This window comes from Scyliorhinus torazame, chromosome 9, assembly GCF_047496885.1.
Source record: "Scyliorhinus torazame isolate Kashiwa2021f chromosome 9, sScyTor2.1, whole genome shotgun sequence".
NCBI classification, from domain to species: domain Eukaryota; kingdom Metazoa; phylum Chordata; class Chondrichthyes; order Carcharhiniformes; family Scyliorhinidae; genus Scyliorhinus; species Scyliorhinus torazame.
In genome coordinates, this window is record NC_092715.1 from 104365971 (window position 1) to 104391129 (window position 25159).

Sequence of the window (25159 nt, forward strand, 5' to 3'; positions counted from 1 at the left end):
TCCTGCACTGGGCGAGACAAGCCAAAAACTGTAACTGGGAAGACCACCGGATTTGGATTTATCAGGACATTGGAACCGACCTGACCATGTGCCGGGCCGAATTTAATAGGGTGCAGAAACGGCGTAAGGTTTGGGATGCTATACCCAGCCAAGCACTGGGTCACGTTCAAAGGCAGTGAGCACTTCTTCATGGCACCTGCAGACGCGTACAAGTTTGCCTCAGAGCAGACACAATGATGAAGCACCCACAGGAAGAGATTCTTAATGCTTAATGTTTACTTTTTACACTCTGTACTGCCAACTGTGAAACATCACCATATCGACCACTTTGCACGGGATTGTGCTGCTTCATTCTGGGGATGAGAGGGGAAAGTAGGAACAAGTGCAGCAGAGCGCAGGAAGTGAAGGGAATGGCGCACAGGGACTGGGCAATGGGAGGATGCACAACCAGCACCGAAGGCGGGGGCCACCACATTAGCAGGGTAGCTAGCACTGGGAAAATGGAGAGCACCGGAAAACATGCAGGAGAGAAAGGCCGTGGCGCATCTCGCGCAAGAAGGAAAGCGTCTGGCGGGGGGGGGGGGGGGGGGGGGGGGGGGGGAGTAGACATCGGGAACAGGGGGACAACTAGGGGAAGAAACAGGGGGAAGTGGCAGCTACAGGATAGTGTGTGTGCGCGCGTGGTGGGGTGGAGAGTGGGAGGGAGAAAGAAGATACTACAAGGGGGAGACAGGTCCGGGGGAAGGGGCAGCTACAGGATAATGGGTGGGGGGGGGGGGGGGGGGAAGCAAACACCACAAGGAAGAGACGGGTAAAGACTAGAACAAAATGCCACTGCAAGCAATCACTTTGGTGGATTCCTGAACAAAGGGAAACCCCAAAGAGCAGGGGCTCACCCACATGGCGTACTCACAGTTGGCGACCAAGTTGGGTGCCCCCTGGACAAAGAGAAACCCCAGAGTGCAGGGGCCCAACCTCACAGGCAGAAAAGTGCCCGTGGCCATCTTGGACGGCCCCCTAACAAAAGGAAACAAAAGGAAATCTCACTGGAACGAAGGAGGTTGAGGGGCGACCAGATAGAGGTATACAAAATTATGAGGGGCATAGACAGAGTGGATAGTCAGAGGCTTTTCCCCAGGGTAGAGGGGTCAATTACTAGGGGGCATAGGTTTAAGGTGAGAGGGGCAAAGTTTAGAGTAGATGTACGAGGCAAGTTTTTTACGCAGAGGGTAGTGGGTGCCTGGAACTCACTACCGGAGGAGGTAGTGGAAGCAGGGACGATAGGGACATTTAAGGGGCATCTTGACAAATATATGAATAGGATGGGAATAGAAGGATACGGACCCAGGAAGTGTAGAAGATTGTAGTTTAGTCGGGCAGTCTGGTCGGCACGGGCTTGGAGGGCCGAAGGGCCTGTTCCTGTGCTGTACATTTCTTTGTTCTTTGTTTGTTTTGAAACCCCGGAGTGCAGGGACACGTCGACCAAGTAAGTGTGGTTGATACCGCAGGAACAGGGGACAAAAAAACCTCATCAGGATAGTCACCTAGAATGTCAGGGGGCTTAATGGCCCAGTGAAGAGATCCAGAGTCTTTGCCCACCTGAAAAGTTTGAAGGCCGATTTGGTCTTCCTCCAAGAGACGCAACTGAGAGAGAAGGACCGACTGGAGGTAAGGAAGGGCTGAGTGGGACAGACCTACCATTCCTGCTATAAGACGAGAGCTGGGGAGGTAGCCATTCAGTTCAATAAGAGGACGTTGTTAACGGCGACAAGGACGGTTACGGACCCAGAAGGACTGTACGTCATGGTCAGCGGTGTCTTGGACGGGGCACCGGTAGTACTGTGAATGTGTACGCTCCCAACTTGGACGACACGGAGTTTATAAAGAAGACTGTGATGGAAATCTCCGACATAGACACACCCCGACTGATCATGGGGGGATATTACTGTGCACAGGACCGGGGTGCAGTGGTTAGCACTACTGCCTCACAGCACCTAGGTCCCTGGTTAGATCGCGGCTCTGGGTCACTCTCCGTATGGAGTATGCTCATTCTTCCCGTCTTTGCGTGGGTTTCACCCCCACAACCCAAAGATGTGCAGGCTAGGTGGATTGGCCACGCTAAATTGCTCCTTAATTGAAAAAAAAAATGTATTGGGTACTCTAATTTTATATATTTTTTAAAAACTGTATACAGGACCCACGGACGTACAGATCAAATCCCAAAGACCTCCAACATGGCAAAATAACTCAGCTTATTCATGGAGCAGATGGGGGCAGTAGACCCATGGCGGTTCACCCACCCAGGGGAGGGGAGGAGTTCTCCTTCTTCTCCCAGGTACATAATGTTTATTCACAGATCGAAAAATAGGTGCTTCCAGGGCTAGTTAAGTGCGGAATATTCTGCAATTGTAGCTCCGAACACGCTCCACATTATATGGATGTGAGTTTGGAGATGGACCATGCCCGACGCCCACCCATGGAGGTTGGCCACGGTCCTTCTGGCCAACAAAGCCTTCTGCGAAAACATATCACAGGCCATAGACAAGTATATTGTTAATAACCAGAATGGGAAGGTCTCACCCTCCATGTTCTGGGAAGCGCTGAAGGCTGTGATCAGGGGTGAAATTATTGCTTACAAAGCACGGAGAGATAGGGAACGAGAGGGTGGCTAGACAACAACTAATCGATTCCATACTGGAAGTAGATTGGCGACACTCTGAGGCCCCGACAGTAGAGCTCCTGGCGGAGAGGAAGAAGCTACAGATGGACTTTCATCTGCTTTCCACAAGGAAAGCAGTGCACCAACACTGCAAGACATGGGGGACTCTGTACGAACAAGGGGACAAGGCCTGCCGCCTGCTGGCTCACCAGCTGAGAAAGCAGGCAGCCACAAGGGAAATAGTCCAGATTAGTGACAGAAAAGGCATCTTGATGGTGGAGCAGGATAAGGTCAACGAGGCATCGAAGACCTTCTACCATGGGCTGTACACCTCCAAGCCCCACCAGGGGACTGGAGGATGAAGCAGTTCCTCGATGGACGGGACATGCCAGTCGTGGGGGAGGATAGGAACCGGGGCCTGGATGCACCACTAGAACTGGGAGAAGTCGAGGGCAGCACGGTGGCGCAGTGGTTAGCATTGCTGCCTCGCGCCGCTGAGGTCCAAGGTTCGATCCCTGCTCTGAGTCACTGTCCGTGTGGAGTTTGCACATTCTCCCCGTGTTTGCGTGGGTTTCGTCCTCACAACCCAAAAGATGTGCAGGGTAGGTGGATTGGCCACGCTAAATCGCCACTCAATTGGAAAAAATGAATTGGGTACTCAATTGAAAAAAAAAGAACTAGGAGAATTCATGGTGCGTATCAGCTCCATCCTGCAGGGAAGGCGCCGGGACCTGGCGGTTTCTCAGCGGACGTCTACAAAAGATTTGTGACAGCACTGACCTCGCACCTGCAGGGGATGTTCATAGATTCACTGGCAAGGGGCACAAGCTAGCACAAGCCTCAGTCTCGCTGATAGCGAAGAAAGACGAAGACCAAACAGAATGCGGTTCCTACAGACGCATGTCGCTGCTAAACGCAGATGCGAAAATACTGGCCAACATACTCGCCAAAAGGCTGGAGGAGACTGCGTGCCAGAGGTGGTAGCAGAAGACCAGACGGCTTTGTCAAGGGTATACAGCTAACATCAGGTACCTGCTGAACGTGATCATGACCCAACCCGGGGAGAGAACACCGGAGGTAATCGTCTCCCTGGACGCAAAAACAGCCTTTGACAGAGTCGAATGGAAGTAGCTTATAGAGGTACTGGAGCGGTTCGGGCTTGGAACAGGATTCACCCAGTGAGCGTACGGACAAATAATACCAGACTAAGTACTTCCAGCTGCACAGATGCACAAGGCAGGGAACCTATAGTGAACTATAGTACACATCAAAAACTTCCTACGAAGGGAAACGAGGACATATCCACAACCACAAAACAATCATTGCTAGAGGACCTGCTGGACACTGACATCCTAGGGAAAGGGAACTGTGGTGACATGTATGGGCGACTGCCAAGGGGGGGGCCAACTAAAGCTTTCTATAGATATGTCAGGAATAAACAAATGACTAGGGTAAGAGTAGGGCCAGTCAACGACAGTAGTGGGAAGTTGTGCTTGGAGTCCGAGGAGATAGGAGAGGTGCTAAATGAATATTTTGCGTCAGTATTCACACAGAAAAAGACAATGTTGTCGAGGAGAATACTGAGATTCAGGCTACTAGACTAGAAGGGCTTGAGGTTCATAAGGAGGTGTTAGCAATTCTGGAAAGTGTGAAAATAGATAAGTCCCCTGGTCCGGATGGGATTTATCCTAGGATTCTCTGGGAAGTTAGGGAGGAGATTGCTGAGCCTTTGGCTTTGATCTTTAAGTCATCTTTGTCTACAGGAATAGTGCCAGAAGACTGGAGGATAGCAAATGTTGTCCCCTTGTTCAAGAAGGGGAGTAGAGACAACCCTGGTAACTATAGACCAGTGAGCCTTACTTCTGTTGTGGGCAAAATCTTGGAACGGTTTATAAGAGATAGGATGTATGATCACCTGGAAAGGAATAATTTGATTAGAGATAGTCAACACGGTTTTGCGAAGGGTAGGTCGTGCCTCACAAACCTTATTGAATTTATCATAGAATTTACAGTGCAGAAGGAGGCCATTCAGCCCATCGAGTCTGCACCGGCTCTTGGAAAGAGCACCCTACCCAAGGTCAACAGTTCCACCCTATCCCCATAACCCAGTAACCCCACCCAACACTAAGGGCAATTTTGGACACTAAGGGCAATTTATCATGGCCAATCCACCTAACCTGCACATCTTTGGACTGTGGGAGGAAACCGGAGCACTCGGAGGAAACCCACGCACACACGGGGAGGATGTGCAAACTCCACACAGACAGTGAACCAAGCCGGAATCGAACCTGGGACCCTGGAGCTGTGAAGCAATTGTGCTATCCAGACTGCTACCGTGCTGCCCCTAGTTCTTTGAGAAGGTGACCAAACAGGTGGATGAGGGTAAAGCAGTTGATGTGGTGTATATGGATTTCAGTAAAGCGTTTGATAAGGTTCCCCATGGTAGGCTACTGCAGAAAATACAGAGGCATGGGATTCAGGGTGATTTAGCAGTTAGGATCAGAAATTGACTAGCTGGAAGAAGACAAAGGGTGGTGGTTGATGGGAAATGTTCAGACTGGAGTCCAGCTACTAGTACCACAAGGATCTGTTTTGGGGCCACTCCTGTTTGTCATTTTTATAAATTACCTGGAGGAGGGCGTAGAAGGATGGGTGAGTAAATTTGCAGATGACACTAAAGTCAGTGGAGTTGTGGACAGTGCGGAAGGATGTTAGAAGTTACAGAGGGACATAGATAAGCTGCAGCGCTGGGCTGAGAGGTGGCAAATGGAGTTTAATGCAGAAAAGTGTGAGGTGATTCATTTTGGAAGGAATAACAGGAAGACAAAGTACTGGGCTAATGGTAAGATTCCTGGCAGTGTGGATGAGCAGAGGCATCTCGGTGTCCATGTACATAGATCCCTGAAAGTTGCCACCCAGGTTGAGAGGGTTGTTAAGAAGGCGTACGGTGTGTTAGCTTTTATTGGTAGAGGGATTGAGTTTCGGAGCCATGAGGTCATGTTGCAGCTGTACAAAACTCTGGTGCGGCCACATTTGGAGTATTGCGTGAAATTCTGGTCGCCGCATTATAGGAAGGATGTGGAAGCATTGGAAAGGGTGCAGAGGAGATTTACCAGAATGTTGCCTGGTATGGAGGGAAGATCTTATGAGGAAAGGCTGAGGGACTTGAGGCTGTTTTCGTTAGAGAGGAGGAGGTTAAGAGGTGACTTAATTGAGGCATACAAGATGATCAGAGGGTTGGATAGGGTGGACAGTGAGAGCCTTTTTCCTCGGATGGTGATGTCTAGCACGAGGGGACATAGCTTTAAATTGAGGGGAGATAGATATAAGACAGATGTCAGAGGTAGGTTCTTTACTCGGAGAGTAGTAAGGGCGTGGAATGCCCTGCCTGCAACAGTAGTGGACTCGCCAACACTAAGGGTCATTGGATAAACATATGGACGATAAGGGAATAGTGTAGATGGGCTTTAGAGTGGTTTCACAGGTCGGCGCAACATTGAGGGCCAAAGGGCCTGTACTGCGCTGTAATGTTCTATGTTCTAACACCCAACTGGACGAGACGAGCGAGAAGTGGGAGGACGACTTGGGGTTTGAAATAGGGTGGGGACTCTGGAGTGAAGCACTGCACAGGTCAACTCCACCTCCACATGCGCAAGGCTAAGCCTAATGCAGCTAAAGGTGGTACACAGAGCACACTTAACCAGAACCCGAATGAGCAGGTTTTTCCCGGAGGTGGAAGGCAAATGCGAATGGTGCCAAGGAGGCCCAGTCAACCATGCCCACATGTTCTTGTCCCAGACTTGCTGGGTTTTGAACAGCCTTCATCGCAGCAATGTCCAAGGTGGTGAGGGCGGATCCCTGCCCAAGAGTGGCAGTCTTTGGGTTATCAGGACAGCCAGATCCCTTCATGGGGAGGAGAGCCGACGCCCTTGCCTCGCTAATCGCTCACCGGAGAATTCTGCTAGGCTGGCAATCAGCAGCACCACCCAAAGCTGCAGACTGGCTGCCAACCTATCGGAAGTGTAGAAATTTAAATTTGCCATTCAAGGGTCGGAGGAGGGCTTCGACAAAACTTGGGAACCATTCACTCGGTTATCCTATGACCTGCTTGTAGCCAACATCTAAGAACTGAAGGAACAGGAGAAGGTAGCCACAACACAACAAGGAAGGGACAGGCTGGGGGGGCAGGTGGACATAGAACTCATCCATGCCCAACAAAAGAAACAGTACCACACCAGCATAACAGGAGCAGAGTACAAATACAGACGGTGGAAGAAGGCAAGATAAATGAAGGAAGGTGGAAAAAGAAGGGAGGGAGAGAGAGGGGGGGCAGAGAGAGGGGGTGGGAAGAGGGGGGGGGGGGGGTGGGAAGGGGGGGGGAAAGAGAGGGGGGGGAAGAAAGGGGGGGGAAGAGAGGGGGGGAAGAGAGGGGGGGAAGAGAGGGGGGGGAAGAGAGGGGGGGAAGAGAGGGGGGGGGAAGAGAGGGGGGGGGAAGAGAGGGGGGGGGAAGAGAGGGGGGGGGAAGAGAGGGGGGGGGAAGAGAGGGGGGGGGGGAGAGGGGCGGGGAGAGGGGCGGGGAGAGGGGCGGGGAGAGGGGCAGAGGAAACAGCCAGAACAAAAGTAAAAATTGTGGATCAAAAAACAGGAAATCGCGACCACAACTGTAAATAATATAAGAAAAAGAACAACAATGTATGTACGGAAATAATTGAAATTGATGTACTTTTAATATTTTTCTTTATCCGCTGTCTCCTACTGTTTGTCCATACTTATCTCCTTGTCTTGTATACCACAAAAAGCTCTATACATTTTTCAAAAAGGTGGATACCATCATGACTGCACAGAAGCACTGGCAACACAGAAACAAAGATCGCATTGGGGGGTACGAAAAAAAGGGAGACAGAATCAAGACAGCCACCAGAGAGAGCAATCAAGCTCGTGGAAGAACCAGCTGGCAGACGCGAGGCGGAAGAGAGAGAGAGAGGGGGGCGGAGAGAGAGGGGGGCGGAGAGAGAGGGGGGCGGAGAGAGAGGGGGGCGGAGAGAGAGGGGGGCGGAGAGAGAGGGGGGCGGAGAGAGAGGGGGGGCGGAGAGAGAGGGGGGCGGAGAGAGAGTGGGAGGCAGAGAGTGGGAGGCAGAGAGTGGGAGGCAGAGAGTGGGAGGCAGAGAGAGGGAGGCAGAGAGAGGGAGGCAGAGAGAGGGAGGCAGAGAGAGGGAGGCAGAGAGAGGGAGGCAGAGAGAGGGAGGCAGAGAGAGGGAGGCAGAGAGAGGGAGGCAGAGAGAGGGAGGCAGAGAGAGGGAGGCAGAGAGAGGGAGGCAGAGAGAGGGAGGCAGAGAGAGGGAGGCAGAGAGAGGGAGGCAGAGAGAGGGAGGCAGAGAGAGGGAGGCAGAGAGAGGGAGGCAGAGAGAGGGAGGCAGAGAGAGGGAGGCAGAGAGAGGGAGGCAGAGAGAGGGAGGCAGAGAGAGGGAGGCAGAGAGTGGGAGGCAGAGAGTGGGAGGCAGAGAGTGGGAGGCAGAGAGTGGGAGGCAGAGAGTGGGAGGCAGAGAGTGGGAGGCAGAGAGTGGGAGGCAGAGAGTGGGAGGCAGAGAGTGGGAGGCAGAGAGTGGGAGGCAGAGAGTGGGAGGCAGAGAGTGGGAGGCAGAGAGTGGGAGGCAGAGAGTGGGAGGCAGAGAGTGGGAGGCAGAGAGTGGGAGGCAGAGAGTGGGAGGCAGAGAGTGGGAGGCAGAGAGTGGGAGGCAGAGAGTGGGAGGCAGAGAGTGGGAGGCAGAGAGTGGGAGGCAGAGAGTGGGAGGCAGAGAGTGGGAGGCAGAGAGTGGGAGGCAGAGAGAGGGAGACAGAGAGAGGGAGACAGAGAGAGGGAGGCAGAGAGAGGGAGGCAGAGAGAGGGAGGCAGAGAGAGGGAGGCAGAGAGAGGAAGGCAGAGAGAGGGAGGCAGAGAGAGGGAGGCAGAGAGAGGGAGGCAGAGAGAGGGAGGCAGCGAGAGGGAGGCAGCGAGAGGGAGGCAGCGAGAGGGAGGCAGCGAGAGGGAGGCAGCGAGAGGGAGGCAGCGAGAGGGAGGCAGCGAGAGGGAGGCAGCGAGAGGGAGGCAGAGAGAGGGAGGCAGAGAGAGGGAGGCAGAGAGAGGGAGGCAGAGAGAGGGAGGCTGAGAGAGGGAGGCAGAGAGAGGGAGGCAGAGAGAGGGAGGCAGAGAGAGGGAGGCAGAGAGAGGGAGGCAGAGAGAGGGAGGCAGGAGGGGCGGGAGGGGGCGGGGGGCGGGACAGGGGCCGAGGGGCAGAGGCCGAGGCGCCGGGGCCGAGGGGCCGGGGCCGAGGGGGCCGGGGCAGAGGGGGCCGGGGCCGAGGGGCCGGGGGGCCGGGGCCGAGGGGAACGGGACGAGTGGAACGGGACGAGTGGAACGGGACGAGAGGAACGGGACGAGAGGAACGGGACGAGGGGAACGGGACGAGAGGAACGGGCAGAGAGGAGTGGGGAGGGAGAGAAGCGGAGGGAGAGAGGGGGGAGGGGAGAAAGAGGGGCAAGAGGGGGAGAAAGAAGGGTGAGAGGAGGGGAGAGAGGGGGTGAGGGGAGAGAGGGGGCGTGAGGGGAGGGGAGAGAGGGGGAGGGCAGAGAGGGGGGGAGGGGGAGGGCAGAGAGGGGGGGGAGGGGGAGGGCAGAGAGGGGGGGGAGGGGGAGGGGGAGGGCAGAGAGGGGGGAGGGGGAGGGCAGAGAGGGGGGAGGGGGAGGGCAGAGAGGGGGGGGCAAGTACACACTGAAAAGAGCAAACGATGAACAGAGTGCACAGAAGAATTGCTTTTCAGGTGGCATGTACTTAGAGCACTGATTTTTGGAGACTGCATTCAATGCATCGTAGGAAATATTAATGATTTTTGTTTATATTCATTTGCCATTCTAGTAAATCTCATCAAAATTACATTCTCCATACGCTGACTTCAGTAAAATTCCTGCAAACATACTATCCTAAGAACATGCCATCTGTGAAAAATAATAAAAGCCACAATTAACCATAAAGAAAGCAATTGAAATATTGGCTTACTCTCTGCGTTTCACATGTTTGGCAGTGTTCTCCGAGGACGAATCGTCGTCAGAATCTTCACTGCTTGATGATTCCTGCTGAAACGAAGTACAACGCAAAATAAACCTGTTCAAATGTACTAAGCTCACCGTGCAAAAAGATTTTGTAAACAAATGTGGAGTCAATGTCACTTTCACAAATATAAATTATACTGCAAAGTGACAACACAACATATACACACACAGACTTTTCATGGGATACGGGGGCGTCTTATTATTGCAAGTCCAAAAGAATAATTTTCACGAATAGGTAGAGGATAGATGCCAAATCTATAGTTTATATATTTAACAATAGGATCCAGTAGAAAAGCATCAAATTTAAATCTAATTTGATTCACCTTAATCCACAGCCATGATGTGGAGATGCCGGCGTTGGACTGGGGTGAGCACAGCAAGAAGTCTTACAACACCAGGTTAAAGTCCAACAGGTTTGTTTCGAATCACTAGCTTTCGGAGCACAGCTCCTTCCTCAGGTGAATCCTGGGGATTCACCATTCAATGGCGATGGTGTTGGACTTTAACCTGGTGTTGTAAGACTTCTTACTTTATCCACAGCAATTACTATTCGGCATATTTCATTTTTTTTAAATATAAATTTAAAGTGCGCAATTCATTTTTTCCCCATTTAAGGAGCAATTTAGCATGCCCAATCCACCCAACTGCACACCTTTGGGTTGAGAGAGTGAGACCCATGCAGGCATGGGGAGAAAGTACAAATCCCTCCCCCCCAAACACACTATTTGGTATATATCAAAGTCAATTTCTATGCACGATCACACTGCAGAATTAAATTATAATGGAATTTTTAAAATGATCAAAATTTAACAGCTGCAACCAAAATCTTGGAAAAATATTTAACAATAAGGGGATGGCAAAATCTACCGAGTCTCTGTTTGCTAACATTAGAGGTATGCTGAGTAAGCACGGGAGATATTTCATGACATTTCAAGATAGGTTTGCATTGTTTGCATCTTGACCGTTTGTAAAATTAGATATCAAACGATTATCAGACTACGCTGTCTCTCAGAGAACCACTACAAATGCTCTGGGGACACGGATTCAAACCCCCACAATGGCTGGTGGGATTTAAATTCAATTAATAAATCATAAATCTGGAACTGAAAGCTAGTCTCAGTCATGGTGACCATCAAACTATCATGGATTGTTGTAAACCACTTCACGAAAGGAAATCTGCCGACATGTGACTCCAGACTCACAGACTCTTAATTGCCCTCTGAAATGGCCTAGCAAGCCACTCAGTTTAAGGGCAATGGACAACAAATGCTGACCACATCCCATAAAGAATAAACAGGAAAAAAAAGAAAGATTTCCAGTAACGTTCAGAACTCCATTACACCTGGTATTAGATACCACTCTAATTGCAAATGAAAGGAGGGCAAGATGCTTTGATTTTTCATAAGAAATAAATTAGCGTGGTCCCATTGACTGATGATTTCAAAAAAAGAGAGAGACAGAAAGCTGAAAACTACAGGCCAGTAAACAGCTTAAAATCTGTTGTTTGGAGAATGTTGGAAACTGTTCTTAAGGAAGCTATAAGCAGGTCACTTGGAAAGATTCAAAGGTAATCACGCAAAGTCAAGATGGTTTGTGTAAAGGAAATAATATTTAACATATTGCATATTGGCATGGTTAGAAGATTGACTGGGGAGGACTTCCAGGTGCGGCTATGCAGAGCTAGGTCGCATATTCGGTAGCTCCCGCTTGGAACGGACTTTTGGGCTCTTTTACAGGGCCCCCACGGCATTTGTTTGACATTTCCAGGTGTGGCAAGAAGACTGCAACATTCCCCTGACAGTGTCCCCCAGGAATGTTATGTCTTTTGGCTACCAGACCCGGCAGAAACAGTAAATGATTTGGCTGCAACTGCAGGATAAACAGGGCCTCTTCCAGCATGCAGGCGGGGGAAGGGCAAGCTTAAAGCTGCAAACTGACCTGAGGGCCTTTATCAAAGGTGAATTCTAACAGCAGAGGGAACAACTGTGAAAAGATCTCACCAAGGCCACTGAAGAAGCGGGGACGAGGCTTCCGGTGGCGGCCATGGAGGAGTACGTCGCGCATTCGGCAGCTCCAGTCTGGAATGGACTCTTAGACCTTTTTCAGGAGTTTCCACAGACATTTTGGGGCAGATTGGTGAAGTGAACACTGCCAAAAGGATTCCCTCTCTAGACTTCCGGTTGCGGCTATGCGGAGCTAAGTCGCACATTCGGCGGCTCCCGCAAAAACTGACTTTTGGGCTCTATTCAGGGCCCCCAAGGGCACTTTTTCGACGTTTCCCGGTGTGGGAAGGAGTTAATAATAGCTCCCCGTCAGTATATGGCTTTAACTAGGAGCGGGGTGACAAAAAAGGTGGTGGTGGACCAGAAGAAGGGAGGGAAGAAGGACAAAATGGCGGCGGGCGGAGACCAGGCAGCATGGAGGCAGTGGGCGGAGGAGCAACAGGAGGGTATCCAGCGCTGCCTCAGAGAGATTAAAACGGACCTGCTAGAGCCGATGAAGGCTTCTATTGATAAGCTGCTGGAGACACAGACGGCCCGGGGGGTGGCGATCCGAGAGGCTCAACAAAAGATCTCTGACAATGAGGACGAGATCTTAGTCCTGGCGGTAAAGGTGGAGGCGCACGAGGCGCTCCACAAGAAATGGCAGGAGCGGTTCGAGGAGATGGAGAATCGGTCGAGGCGGAAGAATCTGCGGATTCTGGGCCTCCCGGAGGGGCCGGACGTGGGGGCCTATGTGATCACCATGTTAAACTCACTGATGGGAGCGGGGCCCCTGGAGCTGGAAGGGGCCCATAGAGTGTTGGCAAGGAGGCCCAAGGCTAACGAGCCTCCGCGGGCGGTGCTGGTGCGGTTCCATCGTTTCGTCGATCTGGAGTGTGTGCTCCGGTGGGCCAAGAAGGAGAGGAGCAGCAGGTGGGAGAACGCGGAGTTCGGATATATCAGGACTGGAGTGCGGAGGTGGCGAAGAGGGGGCCGGGTACAATCGAGCGAAGGCGGTGCTGCACAGGAGGGGGGTGAAGTTTGGCATGTTGCAGTCGGCGCGACTGTGGGTTACCTACAAGGACCGGCACCATTATCTCCGGAGGAGGCGTGGGCCTTTGTTCAGGCCGAGAAGCTGGACACAGACTGAGGGTCGGGATGGGCGATTGGGGACTGCGGTGGATACGTTATGCCTATTTTTGGTTCGGTGGGGGGGGTCTTTGCATTGCTTTGGGTTTCTTTTACTCTGTGTTTTTCTCTTTCGGGTTGGGAGGGTGGATGGGACAGGTTGGGCACTGTTTTGGTTGGTGGGAGGGTGGATGGGACAGGTTGGGCACTGTTTTGGTTGGTGGCAGGGCCGGATAGGTGGAGAGCGCGGGATTTTTTCACGCGCCGAGGGGGGGGGGGGGGGGGGGGGGGGGGGGGGGGGGGGAGGAGCAAGGATTGTTTCCCGTGCCTCGAACGGAGGGGGAGAGCCTGTGAATGGGGAGCGGGAGAGGAGGGTGTGCCACACAATGGGAGGAGTGGAAGGGGAGGCGGGAGTGGCAGGAGTCAGCTGACTTGCAGAAGTGCAATGGGGTGAGTAAACCAGCTAGGATGGGGGGGGTGGGGGAGATCGAGTTGCTGCTGCTAAGATCAAGGAGGAGCTGGAGCGAGTGGGGTGGGTCGAGACGGGGGTATGCCGCTGTGGGGAACGGGCTGGGTGTGGGGCACGGGCGCGTGGCTGGCCGAGGAGGGGTCATGGCTAGTCGGCGGGCGGGTAGCCCCCTGATCCGGCTGATAACCTGGAATGTAAGGGGACTGAATGGGCCGGTTAAGCGGGCCCGCGTGTTCGCGCACCTGAAGGGGCTCAAGGCGGGTGTGGTTATGCTCCAGGAGACACACCTGAAGGTGGCAGACCAGGTAAGACTGAGGAAAGGGTGGGGAGGTCAGGTGTTTCACTCGGGGCTAGATGCCAAAAATCGAGGGGTGGCGATCTTGGAGGGGAAGGAGGTGTTATTCGAGGCACCGAGCATTGTGGCAGATAATGGCGGGAGGTACATAATGGTAAGTGGTAAGTTGCAGGGAGAGAGGGTGGTACTGATCAATGTGTATGCTCCGAACTGGGACGATGCGGGTTTTATGCGGCGTATGTTGGGTCGGATCCCAGACTTGGAAGTGGGGGGCCTGATAATGGGGGGAGACTTTAACACGGTGTTGGATCCTGCACTGGATCGCTCCAGGTCAAGGACGGGTAGGAAGCCGGCGGCGGCTAGAGTGTTATGGGGATTTATGGACCAAATGGGAAGGGTGGACCCTTGAAGATTTGCAAGGCTGGGGGCTAGGGAATTTTCATTCTTCTCACATGTCCATAAGGCTTATTCTCGAATCGACTTTTTCCAGTTTGAGTAGGGCGCTGATAGCGAGAGTAGAGGATACCGAGTATTCGGCAATAGCCATTTCGGACCACGCTCCGCATTGGGTGGACTTAGAGATGGGAGAGGAGAGGGACCAGCGCCCGCTGTGGCGCTTGGAGGTGGGGCTGTTGGCGGACGAGGAGGTGAGCGAGCGGGTCCGAGGAAGTATAGAGAGGTACTTGGAGGCCAACGACAATGGGGAGGTCCGAGTGGGGATGGTATGGGAGGCACTGAAGGCGGTGGTGAGGGGAGAGCTGATCTCCATCAGGGCCCACAAGGAGCGGAGGGAGCGGGGGGGAGAGGGAGAGGCTGGTGGGGGAGATGGTGAGGATAGACAGGAGGTATGCGGAAGAACCTGAGGAAGGATTGTTGAGGAAGAGGCGCAGCCTCCAGGCCGAATTCGACCTGGTGACCACCAGGAAAACGGAGGTACAGTGGAGGAAGGCCCAGGGGGCGGTCTACGAGTATGGGGAAAAGGCAAGCCGGATGCTGGCGCATCAGCTTCGGAAGCGGGACGCAGCTAGGGAGATCGGGGGAGTTAAGGACAGGGGAGGGAGCGTGGTGCAGAGTGGGGTTGGCATCAATGGGGTCTTCAGGGACTTCTACGAGGAATTGTACCGATCCGTGCCCCCACGGGAGGAGGGAGGGATGGGCCGTTTCCTGGACCAATTGAGGTTTCCAAAGGTGGAAGAGGGACTGGTGGCGGGACTGGGGGCCCCGATTGGGCTGGAGGAGCTGATCAAAGGGATAGGAAGCATGCAGGAAGGGAAGGCACTGGGGCCGGACGGTTTCCTGGTCGAGTTCTATAAAAAATCTATGGACCTGTTGGGCCAGCTGTTAGTTAGGACCTTCAATGAGGCAAGGGAGGGGGGGGGGGCTTTACCTTCGACGATGTCCCAGGCACTGATCTCCTTGATCCTGAAGCGGGACAAGGATCCCCTGCAATGTGGGTCTTACAGACCGATTTACTTGCTAAATGTAGATGCCAAGGTGCTGGCAAAGGTCTTACCCACGAGGATTGAGGATTGTGTGCCGCAGATCATCCATGAAGACCAGACAGGGTTTGTGAAGGGGAGACAGTTGAACGCGAATGTGCGGAGGCTTTTGAACCTTATCATGATGCCGGCGAGGGAGGGGGAGGCGGAGATAGTGGTGGCGATGGACGCTGAGAAAGCCTTCGATAGGGTAGAGTGGGGGTACCTGTGGGAGGTGCTGAAGAGGCTTGGGTTTGGGGAGGGGTTTGTCAGGTGGGTTAGGCTGTTGTATGAGGTCCCGATGGCGAGTGTGGCCACAAATAGGAGGAGGTCAAAGTACTTTCGGTTGCACCGAGGGACGAGACAGGGGTGTCCCCTGTCCCCCCTGCTCTTCGCACTGGCGATTGAACCCCTGGCTATGGCACTGAGAGAGTAGAGGAACTGGAGGGGGTTGGTGCGGGGTGGGGAGGAGCATAGGGTGTCGCTTTATGCGGACGACCTGCTGCTGTATGTGGCGGACCCGGTGGGAGGAATGCCCAAGGTAATGAGGATCCTTAGGGAATTCGGGGACTTTTCGGGGTACAAGCTCAATATGGGGAAGAGCGAGCTGTTCGTAGTTCAGCTCGGGGACCAAGAGAGGGGGATTGGCGAGCTCCCACTAAAAAGGGCGGAGAGGAGCTTCAGATATTTGGGGGTCCAGGTGGCCAGGAGCTGGGGGGCCCTGCATAGGCTTAACTTTACAAGGCTGGTGGAGCAAATGGAGGAGGAGTTCAAGAGGTGGGACGCGTTGCCGCTGTCCCTGGCGGGTAGGGTGCAGTCAATCAAAGTGACGGTGCTCCCAAGGTTTTTGTTCCTGTTCCAGTGCCTCCCCGTGTTTATCCCGAAGGCTTTTTACAGACGGGTTAACAGGAGTATAATGGGGTTTGTGTGGGCGCGAGGGACTCCGAGGGTGAGAAGGGTGTTCCTGGAGCGGAGTAGAGATAGGGGGGGGCTGGCGCTGCCCAACCTCTGTGGGTACTACTGGGCCGCCAATGCGACAATGGTGCGCAAGTGGGTGATGGAGGGGGAGGGGCCTGCATGGAAGAGGCTGGAGACGGCGTCCTGTGTCGGTACGAGTCTGGGGGCACTGGCAACGGCGCCGCTGCCGCTCCCTCCAAGGAGGTATACCACGAGCCCGGTGGTGGTGGCGGCCCTCAAAGTTTGGGGGCAGTGGAGGCGGCAGGGCGGAAGTTAGGGCCTTGGCGTAGACCCCATTACGGGGGAACCACCGGTTCGCCCCAGGAAGAACAGGTGGAGGGTTTTCGGGGTGGCACAGGGCAGGGATACGAAAGTTGCCAGACGGCAGGTGGTGGAATTCCCACGGCTACTGCCACACACAGTACAAGACAGGGTGCTCTCGGGGGGGGGGGTGGGTGGGAGTGGGGAAGATCTCGGAAACTTACCAGGTGATGCAGGAGGAGGAGGAGGCCTCGGTGGTGGAGTTGAAAGGTAAGTGGGAGGAGGAGTTGGGAGAGGAGATCGAAGAGGGGATGTGGGCAGATGCCCTAGGGAGGGTGAACTCTTCCGCTCCATGCGTGAGGCTCAGCCTCATACAGTTTAAGGTGCTGCACAGGGCACACATGACCGGGACAAGGATGAGTAGGTTCTTTGGGGGTGAGGACAGGTGTGTTAGGTGCTCAGGGAGCCCAGCAAATCACACCCATATGTTCTGGGCATGCCCAGCGCTGGAGGAATTTTGGAAGGGCGTAGCGAGGACGGTGTCGAGGGTGGTAGGATCCAGGGTCAAACCGGGCTGGGGGCTCGCAATATTTGGGGTGGCAGAGGAGCCGGGAGTGCAGGAGGCGAAAGAGGCCGGAATTCTGGCCTTTGCGTCCCTGGTAGCCCGGTGAAGGATTCTCCTTCAGTGGAAAGATACGAGGCCCCCCAAGCGTGGAATCCTGGATCAGCGATATGGCAGGGTTCATTAAATTGGAGGGTGAAATTCGCCTTGAGAGGGTCGGTACAAGGGTTCTTTAGGCGGTGGCAACCGTTCTTAGACTTTCTGGCAGAACGATAGACATTGGTCAATGGCAGCAGCAGCTCGGGGGGTGGGGGGGTTACTTTATTTTGTTTATGTTATTTACACTGGAAGGGTTCTGAGGGGGTGTATACACCTGTTGTCTTAAGTCGGGGTGTTAATGTTCATTTATTATTTAGGTACGGGGGGGGGGGGTTGGGGGGTTGCTTTTTTAGATGTGTTTTGTACTTAACCCTGTTCGGTTCTTTTTTCTTTCTCATTTTGTTATTGATATTTTATGAAAAACCTTTAATAAATATTTAAAGATGATTGACTGGCTAACAGGAAGCACAGAGTAGGCATGAATGAGTCTTTTCAGGCTGTCACGATGTAATGAGTGATGTGTCACAGGGATCAGTGCTGGGACCTCAAATGTTGAGTTTATATAAATGACTTGGATAAATCTGTGCAGAGTCTGCACGTTCTCCCTAACTCTGCATGGATTTCCTCCAGGTGCTTTGGTTTCCTCCCACAAGTCCTGAAAGACATGCTGTTTAGGTGAATTGGACATTCTGAATTCTCCCTCTGTTACAGGCGCCGGAATGTGGCGACTAGGGGCTTTTCACAGTAACACTGCAGTGTTAACGTAAGCCTACTTATGACAATAAAGATTATAAAGGATTGAAGGTGTAATTGCTAAAATTGCTGATGACACAAAGATAGGTAGGAAAAATAAGTTGTGAAGAGAACATGAGGAGGCCACAAAAGATATAGATAGGTTAAGTTAGTGGGCAAAGATCTGGCAAATGGCAGTTTAATGTTGGAAAATATAAGATGTTCCATTTTGCCAGAAAGAATAAAAGCAAAGCATATAATGTAAATGGTGAAAGATGGTAGAACTCGAATGTGCAGAGGAACCTGGGTGTCTTAGTGCATGAATCGCAAAAGACCAGTATGTGGGTATAGCAAAAAATTAGGAAAGCCAATCGAACGTTCTCCTTTATTGCAAGGGGAATTGATTATAAAAGTAGGGAGGTTATGCTTCAGCTGCACAGGGCATTGGAGAGACCCCATCTGGAATATTGTATACTGTATTTGTCACCTTATTTATGGAAGGATGTAAATGCAGTTCAGAGGTTTACCAGGCTAATACCTGGGATGTGTGGGTTGGCTTATGAGGAAAGGTCGGACAGGCTAGACTTGTATCCACTGGAGTTTAGAAGAATAAGAGGTGACCTGATTGAAACAACGATCCTGAAGGGTCTTGACGAGGATCTTTCCTCTTTTTGGGAAAATCTAGAACTCGGGTCACTGTTTAAAAATAAGGGATTGCCCATTTAAAACAAAGATGAAGTGTCATTTTTTTCTCTCAGGATTGTCTCGCTTTGGATCTCTCTTCCTGAAAAGGTGATGGAAGCAGTCTTTGAATGTGTTTAAGGCAGAGGCGGGTAGATTCTTGGGAAGCAAAGCGATGATTGGGTGAAGACGGGATGCAGATTTGAGGTTACAATCAGATCAGCCATGATCCTATTAAAAGGTGGAACAGGATAGAGGGACTGAATGGCCTTCTCTTGCTCTTTGTTCATATGATTTGAGAGTCAATTTGAATTGAATGATTCCGCTTCAATGTAAATTCCCAGGTTTTTTATATTATGTTGCTACAATCACATTGCTGTATTAAGCACATGTTGTTAGTCTTATCACAGTTCAATAACTGTCTGCTCCAGCGAAATAAAAAGCCTCTCAGTCACGAATTTTAATCAAATTTCAAACCTCCGAACTGTTGTTTGAAGAAAGGTGTTGCTGTTGTAGTTGTTGCTGCTTCCTCATCATGGCAGATCGCTGCACAGCTAAAATACTTGGATTGGATTTCCAAAACTGCAACAGAATAGGGGAAAGAGGGTCAAAATCCAAAACATGCACTCATGATCCAAACCCTCAAGGCTGTGGAGGCCAAATCACTGACTGTCTTTATAGGTTCTTGATTAATGAGTGGATTAATAATTAATGCGGAGAATGGGGATGAGAAAAATATCAGCCATGGTTGAATGGCGGAGCAGACCCGATGGGCCAAGTGGTCTAATTCTGCTCCTATATCTTACTAGCAATCTAAAGTTTAATACAAACAATTAAAATGTTCTTTTCTCCAATTAAGTTATATTTTCTGCCCAATTGTAGTTTGCCATTTTTTTGTGTCAAGCAGATAACATTGTGCAGAGTTCTAATGACTGAAATCTGTCAACTGCAATTTCAAGAACCATTTCTTAAAATCAAAATCAAAACAAATATGAATCAGTTATACAAGACTTATTGTATTCACCTCTGCTCCATCAGTTTTTGGAACTTTGCTTTCAACTGGTCGTTTTCCTCTGGATGAAGACGTGTTACTTTCTGATCCAGATGAATCAGAATCAGATTGGCTTCCCGAGTCTGATCCGCTATCAGAGTCACTGGAGTCATTGCTATCTGATTGGCTGCTGCTTCCATCACTGCTACTCCCAGAACTTGAACCAGATTCCTTGTCTGACTGGCTAAAAAGAAAATTGAGTTTTACTAATGCAGATCAGCACGTACACATAACTTGACCAAATCTTCTCTACTATTAAACTTTACTACTACTATAAAATAGATTTCTGCAAACAGGTTTGGAAACAAGAACAAAATGTATATTCATATAACATAGATAAACAACTCAACGTGTTTCACAGGAGTGTAGACCATGGAGAAACTGACAGAGCTAAAGGGCTAAAGGAGGAGATGCCAGATCAGGTGGCCAAAAGGCTTGGACAATGAGAAAGTTAGCTTCAAGGAGAAAGTTAAATGCAAAAGAGGTTGTGTGTGTGCGTGCGCGCGTGTGGTTGGGGGGGGGAGGAGAGAGAGAGAGAGAGAGAGAGAGAGAGAGAGAGAGAGAGAGAGAGAGAGAGAGAGAGAGAGAGAGAGAGAGAGAGAGGGAGGGGGAGGGAGGGAGGGAGGGAGGGAGGGAGGGAGGGAGTAGGGAAAAGAATTCCAGGAATTAGAGGCTGAATGCCTGAAGGCACACTCATCAACGGTGGAGTGAAAGAGGGAATGTCAAAGATGACAAAGCTGGAGGAAAACAGAACTGGAGAAGGGTTATAGGAAGTTATAAAAATAGGGAGGAGAGATTTGAACACAAGGAGAATAATTTTTAAAGTCATGGTGTTCCCGGCTGGGGAACTGATATACGTCAATTAGCATAGGTGCGGTAGGTGAACAGGACTTAAATACATGGAGAATGGAAGATAGGATGTTGGTCATAACTGGACAGAATTTGTGGTGCAGAGTAAAGAAAATAGCTGCAGCTTTCCCAATGTTTAGAAGCATCATTGCATCCAGGACTGGATATCAGAGAAGCAATCTGACAACACAAGAGGCAGAAAGGGAGTCATCAGCATACACATATGATGGTGGGGCGCCACATTCAGAAGAAGTCGGAGCGGGTCCAGGATAATGCAGGCTGGGAAGAGAAACCATTGCCAAGGGGAGGCGGTGGCGTAACGTTATGGGTGCGGCACGGTAGCATAGTGGTTAACACTGTTGCTTCACAGCTCCAGGGTCCCAGGTTCGAATCCTGGCTTGGGTCACTGTCTGTGCGGAGTCTGCACATCCTCCCCGTGTGTGAGTGGGTTTCCTCCGGTTGCTCCGGTTTCCTCCCACAGCCTAAAGATGTGCAGGTTAGGTGGATTGGCCATCCTAAATTGTCCCTTGGGTGTCCAAAGATGTGTAGCTTAGGTTAAGGGGTTATCGGGATAGGGCAGTTGAGTGGGTTTGGATGGAGTGCTCTTTCAGAGGGTTGGTGTAGACTCAATGGGCCGAATGGCCTCCTTCTGCACTGTAAATTCTATGAAGATTCTCTGGCTACGACGAAATAGGTAGAGTGGAACCACTCCCAAAGACAGAGTCACCCATTCTCTGCAATGCCGAAGCCAAAATTACATGGAAAGCATACTTTTTCACTTATTTAACTATGTTAATTCCTTAGCTTATATCTAAGAAAATGTGAAAACCTGTCTATAAACTTTTCTCTGCCTCTCTATGCCTGCTGACACTGTTTTTCTTCCTTTGAAACACCTATAAACATAAGAATTAGGAGTAGGTCATTCAGTCCCTCAAGTCTGCTCTGCCATTTGATACAACCATGGTTGATCCGATTGTGACTTCAACTATACTTGCCTACCTAGTCCATACAACATTCAATTCGCTTATCAAGAATCTATCTAACTCAGGTTTTAAAATATTCAATGACCCTGTCTCCACTGCTCTCTGGTCCAACGACCCTCAGAAAAAAAAACATTCTCATCTTGGTCTTAATGGGAAAGCCTTATTCTTAAAACTGTCCTAGTTCTAATCGCTCCCATAAGGGGGAAATATCCCCTCACATACACCCTTGTCAAGCACCCTCTGGATCTTTTATGTTTCAATAAGATCACTTCTTATTCTTCTAAACGCCAATGGATACAGGCCTAACCTATACAACCTTTTCTCATAAGGTAACCTCCTCATTCTAGGAATTAGTCGAGTGACCTCACTCTGAACTACTTCTAATGTAATTGCATCCTAACTAAGGTAACCAAAACTGCAGTGTACTCCAAACGTGGTCTCAAAGTTCTGTCCAATTGCAGCAAAACATCCCTTGTTTTGCATTCCATTCCCTTTAAAATACACACCAACATTCCATTTCCCTTCCTAATCACGTGCTTCACCATCATATATTTTTATGACATGTACCAGGACATCCAGATCCCTCTGTACCGCAGAGTTCTGTAATCTCTCTCCATTTAAATAATACCACTGCCAATGTGGACAAGCTCATGTTTTGTGAATACATATAATGCACTATAATTAATCATTATTTTTAAATATTAAAGCTGTTTCAGGTCTTTTCTCCCCCCCCAAAAAAAAGGTATGGGAACTAAGCAATCTTATTTTTAAAAATTTGAATTTTTCAACTTCAAACTGGTTTCCAATTATGTATACTCCTCTCTCGCCCATGGGGCAGGGCAGGGCGGTACGGTGGCACGGCGGTTAGCACTGCCCCAGGTTCGATTCCAGCCTTGGGTGACTGTGTGTGGAGTTTGCATTTCCTCCCTGTGCATGGGTTTCCTCCTGGTGCTCCGGTTTCCTCCCACGGTCCAAAAATATGGGGGTTAGGTGGATTTGTGCTAAATTGCCCCTTTGTGTCCAAAAGGTTAGGTGGGGTTACTACGTTACGGGGATTGGGTGAGGCGTGGACTTAAGTAGGGTGATCTTTCCAAAGGGCCGGTGCAGACTCGATGGGCCAAATTGCTTCCTTCTGCACTGTCGATTCTATGATTAAGGGTATCAAGTTTTTAAGCCTAGCATCTGCCATTATAACATATGGAAACAAATGAAAAAGGTATTAGGATGGTGAACTTGCCAGACATTTGGATAAATGCAATGCATTCTCTAATCTTTGTAACCATCATTGGTTTCAATACTTCATATAATTCATGAATTGTATATTTGCCTTTAATCACTTGTATACATGAAATCCAAACCTTCCACCATATTAATTTATAATGGTATTATTTATCTTTAAACCTTAATATCGTTACTTGCACTGGCAAATATGATCCCAACTTTAGATTTAAGTGGTATTAATTTTGTGTAAAAGCTTTTCTTTCTGCCAGTTAAATTTCCCTTGCAGCTCCCAAGTCAGGATAATTAAACAATTTTGCATGGTCATATGTTAGAAAATAGTGCTAATGTTCCATTTATCAACATAACTATTATATGTGGGCAGCACGGTAGCGCAAGTAGATAGCACTTCAAGTTTGTTTCCAATTATGTATACTTCTCTCTTGCCCATGGGGCAGGGCAGGGTGGGGCAGTATGGTGGCACGGCGGTTAGCACTGCTGCCTCACAGCGCCAGGGTCCCAGGTTCAATTCCCGGCTTGGGTCACTGTCTGTGCGGAGTCTGCACGTTCTCCCAGTGTCTGCGTGGGTTTCCTCCTGGTGCTCCGGTTTCCTCCCACATTCCAAAGACGTGCAGGTTAGGTGGATTGGCCATGATAAATTGCCCTTAGTGGCCAAAAAGGTTAGGAGGGGTTACTGGGTTACGGGGATAGATTGGATGTGAGGGCTTAAGTGGGTTGGTGCAGACTCGATCGGCCAAATGGCCTCCTTCTGCACTGTATGTTCTAAGCCAAGATGTGGAAAGAATAAGTTAACTTTCACTGATACAGCACATTATGACATTCCTCAGGATGACCCAAAGTGATTCACATCTAATTTATTACTTATTTTGTCTTTATTAAAGATAGTGGCCGCCCTTGGTGACACGAAGGTCCTAGACACCAACTGTTATATCTGAGAGTCAACCAGCTGGTGAAAGAGGGAAATGGAGACACCTCCTGCAGGCTACCTGACTGGCAAGAGGCCAGTTGCTATAGCCAACAAAGGCACTTGGCAGCTCCATATGCGGCGCTTGTAGCAGAACCTGCCTCTCAAGGATTGCCCTTCACAGTCAAAGCTGCACCAAGTGAAAACACACAATCAGAAATGGATTGTTTGCTGTTTCCCACCACCACTCACAGATGGAAAGATGTCGACAGTCACCTGTTTTGAGATGATCACAGCAACTAATATGTGTCATGATATTCAAACATACATCATAACACATACATAATGATAGACAGAGCAACGGACCAATTAGCACACAACACGACAGCCAATCACAGACAATAGCAGACACAGTATAAAACAAGAAACACAACACTTCCTGGGCAGTCTATCTGGAGACGGCACAGGGCCAGGACCTCAAAGCAAGACACTCACAGTCACAACGTGCTGAGTACCAAGTTTGATGTATAAATAGTTTAATGGAATAAAACTGCGTTGTACCAATCGCAACTGTGTTGGTTCGTCTGTACCTCAGAGCACCCAACACTTCAATATGCATGTAGCAAAGTCCCTTAAGCAGCAAGAGAAATAAACGGTCAGCTAATCCGCTTGACGTTCATTGGAGGAGGAATGATGGCCTTTAATTTCTTGAACAATGTCAGTAAGTTTCTACATACATGTTGAGGTACACAATCTCTTTTGGCCACCTGACCCTTGCTGTTCAGTTGCTCCCATTAACACATTCTGCTAACTCACCTTTTGCCACTTTTCATCCCTTAATGGCATTGACACTCCCCTTTGTCCATGACAAATTTGTCAATATCTCCTTTGCCCCGTCTTTCCCTGGTCTTTATTCTGCCCCACCTCCTCCGCCGCCTTACAACTGTATAATTCTTTAAATTTCTACCTTTATTCAGTTCTATATACGGGTCATTTAGATCCGAAATGCTAACTCTGTTTCTCTCCACAGATGCTGCCAGACCTGCTCAGTTTATCCAGTATTTTCGGTTTTCATTTCGGATTTCCAACATCCGCAGTATTTTAAATCAACAAATTTTCTTTAAAAATATGCAAAAACGAATAAAGTATAATTTTCCTCCATCTTAAATCATGTGCTCAGAAAGGAAAAACTTACTACTTACACCACATCAACTTGATGCCATTGCAACACAAATGATTTTGCAAGATAAGCGGTCAAAGTTAATTAGCTTATTCAAAACTGACAATTAAAATGGCTGTCTTCAGTCACTTCAACAAGAACAATTTAGCACAAAGCACAAACATATTTTGTGTTTGTGTGATTGTGATTCATAATCCAATAATTTTTGAAGCACATTCACCATTATTACATAGCCAAACACAGCACACAGTCTCACAGTAACAAATGAGGTAAATGATCAGTTATCCTGATTTTGTGCTGTTGGTTGAGAGATACATGTTATGAATACTAGGTGATTCACTTGCAATGAAACAGGGTTGAAGGACATAAACGGAATGTCTCATGCCAAAGACCGCATCTCAGACAGCAGTATGCTTCCTTGGTACCTGGATGTTGTGCAAGCCTGCAACCTTCTGACTTGAAGTAAATGTTACAACTGAACAAGCTGACACTAAATGCCTCAAAGGGTGAAGATTTCTTTCATCTTCAAGAAAAGGTTTCCAAACCGGAGAAGAAATAAAAGGC

At 50.0% G+C, this 25159-nt stretch overlaps 1 protein-coding gene across 4 annotated transcripts in view; it reads right to left on the bottom strand.

Moving 5' to 3' along the window:
- The window catches only part of chd1 (chromodomain helicase DNA binding protein 1), a 299232-nt gene that overhangs the window by 188401 nt on the left and 85672 nt on the right, over positions 1-25159 (bottom strand). For 3 of the 4 annotated variants that reach the window (XM_072516362.1, XM_072516361.1, XM_072516364.1), the window contains 3 exons: positions 19414-19624; positions 18867-18971; positions 9693-9769 (listed from right to left, as the gene is read on the bottom strand). In XM_072516362.1, coding sequence (XP_072372463.1) covers positions 9693-9769; positions 18867-18971; positions 19414-19624 — 393 coding nt within the window. The remainder of the gene's footprint in view (positions 1-9692; positions 9770-18866; positions 18972-19413; positions 19625-25159) is intronic. The other variant, XM_072516363.1, reaches the window with a different exon arrangement.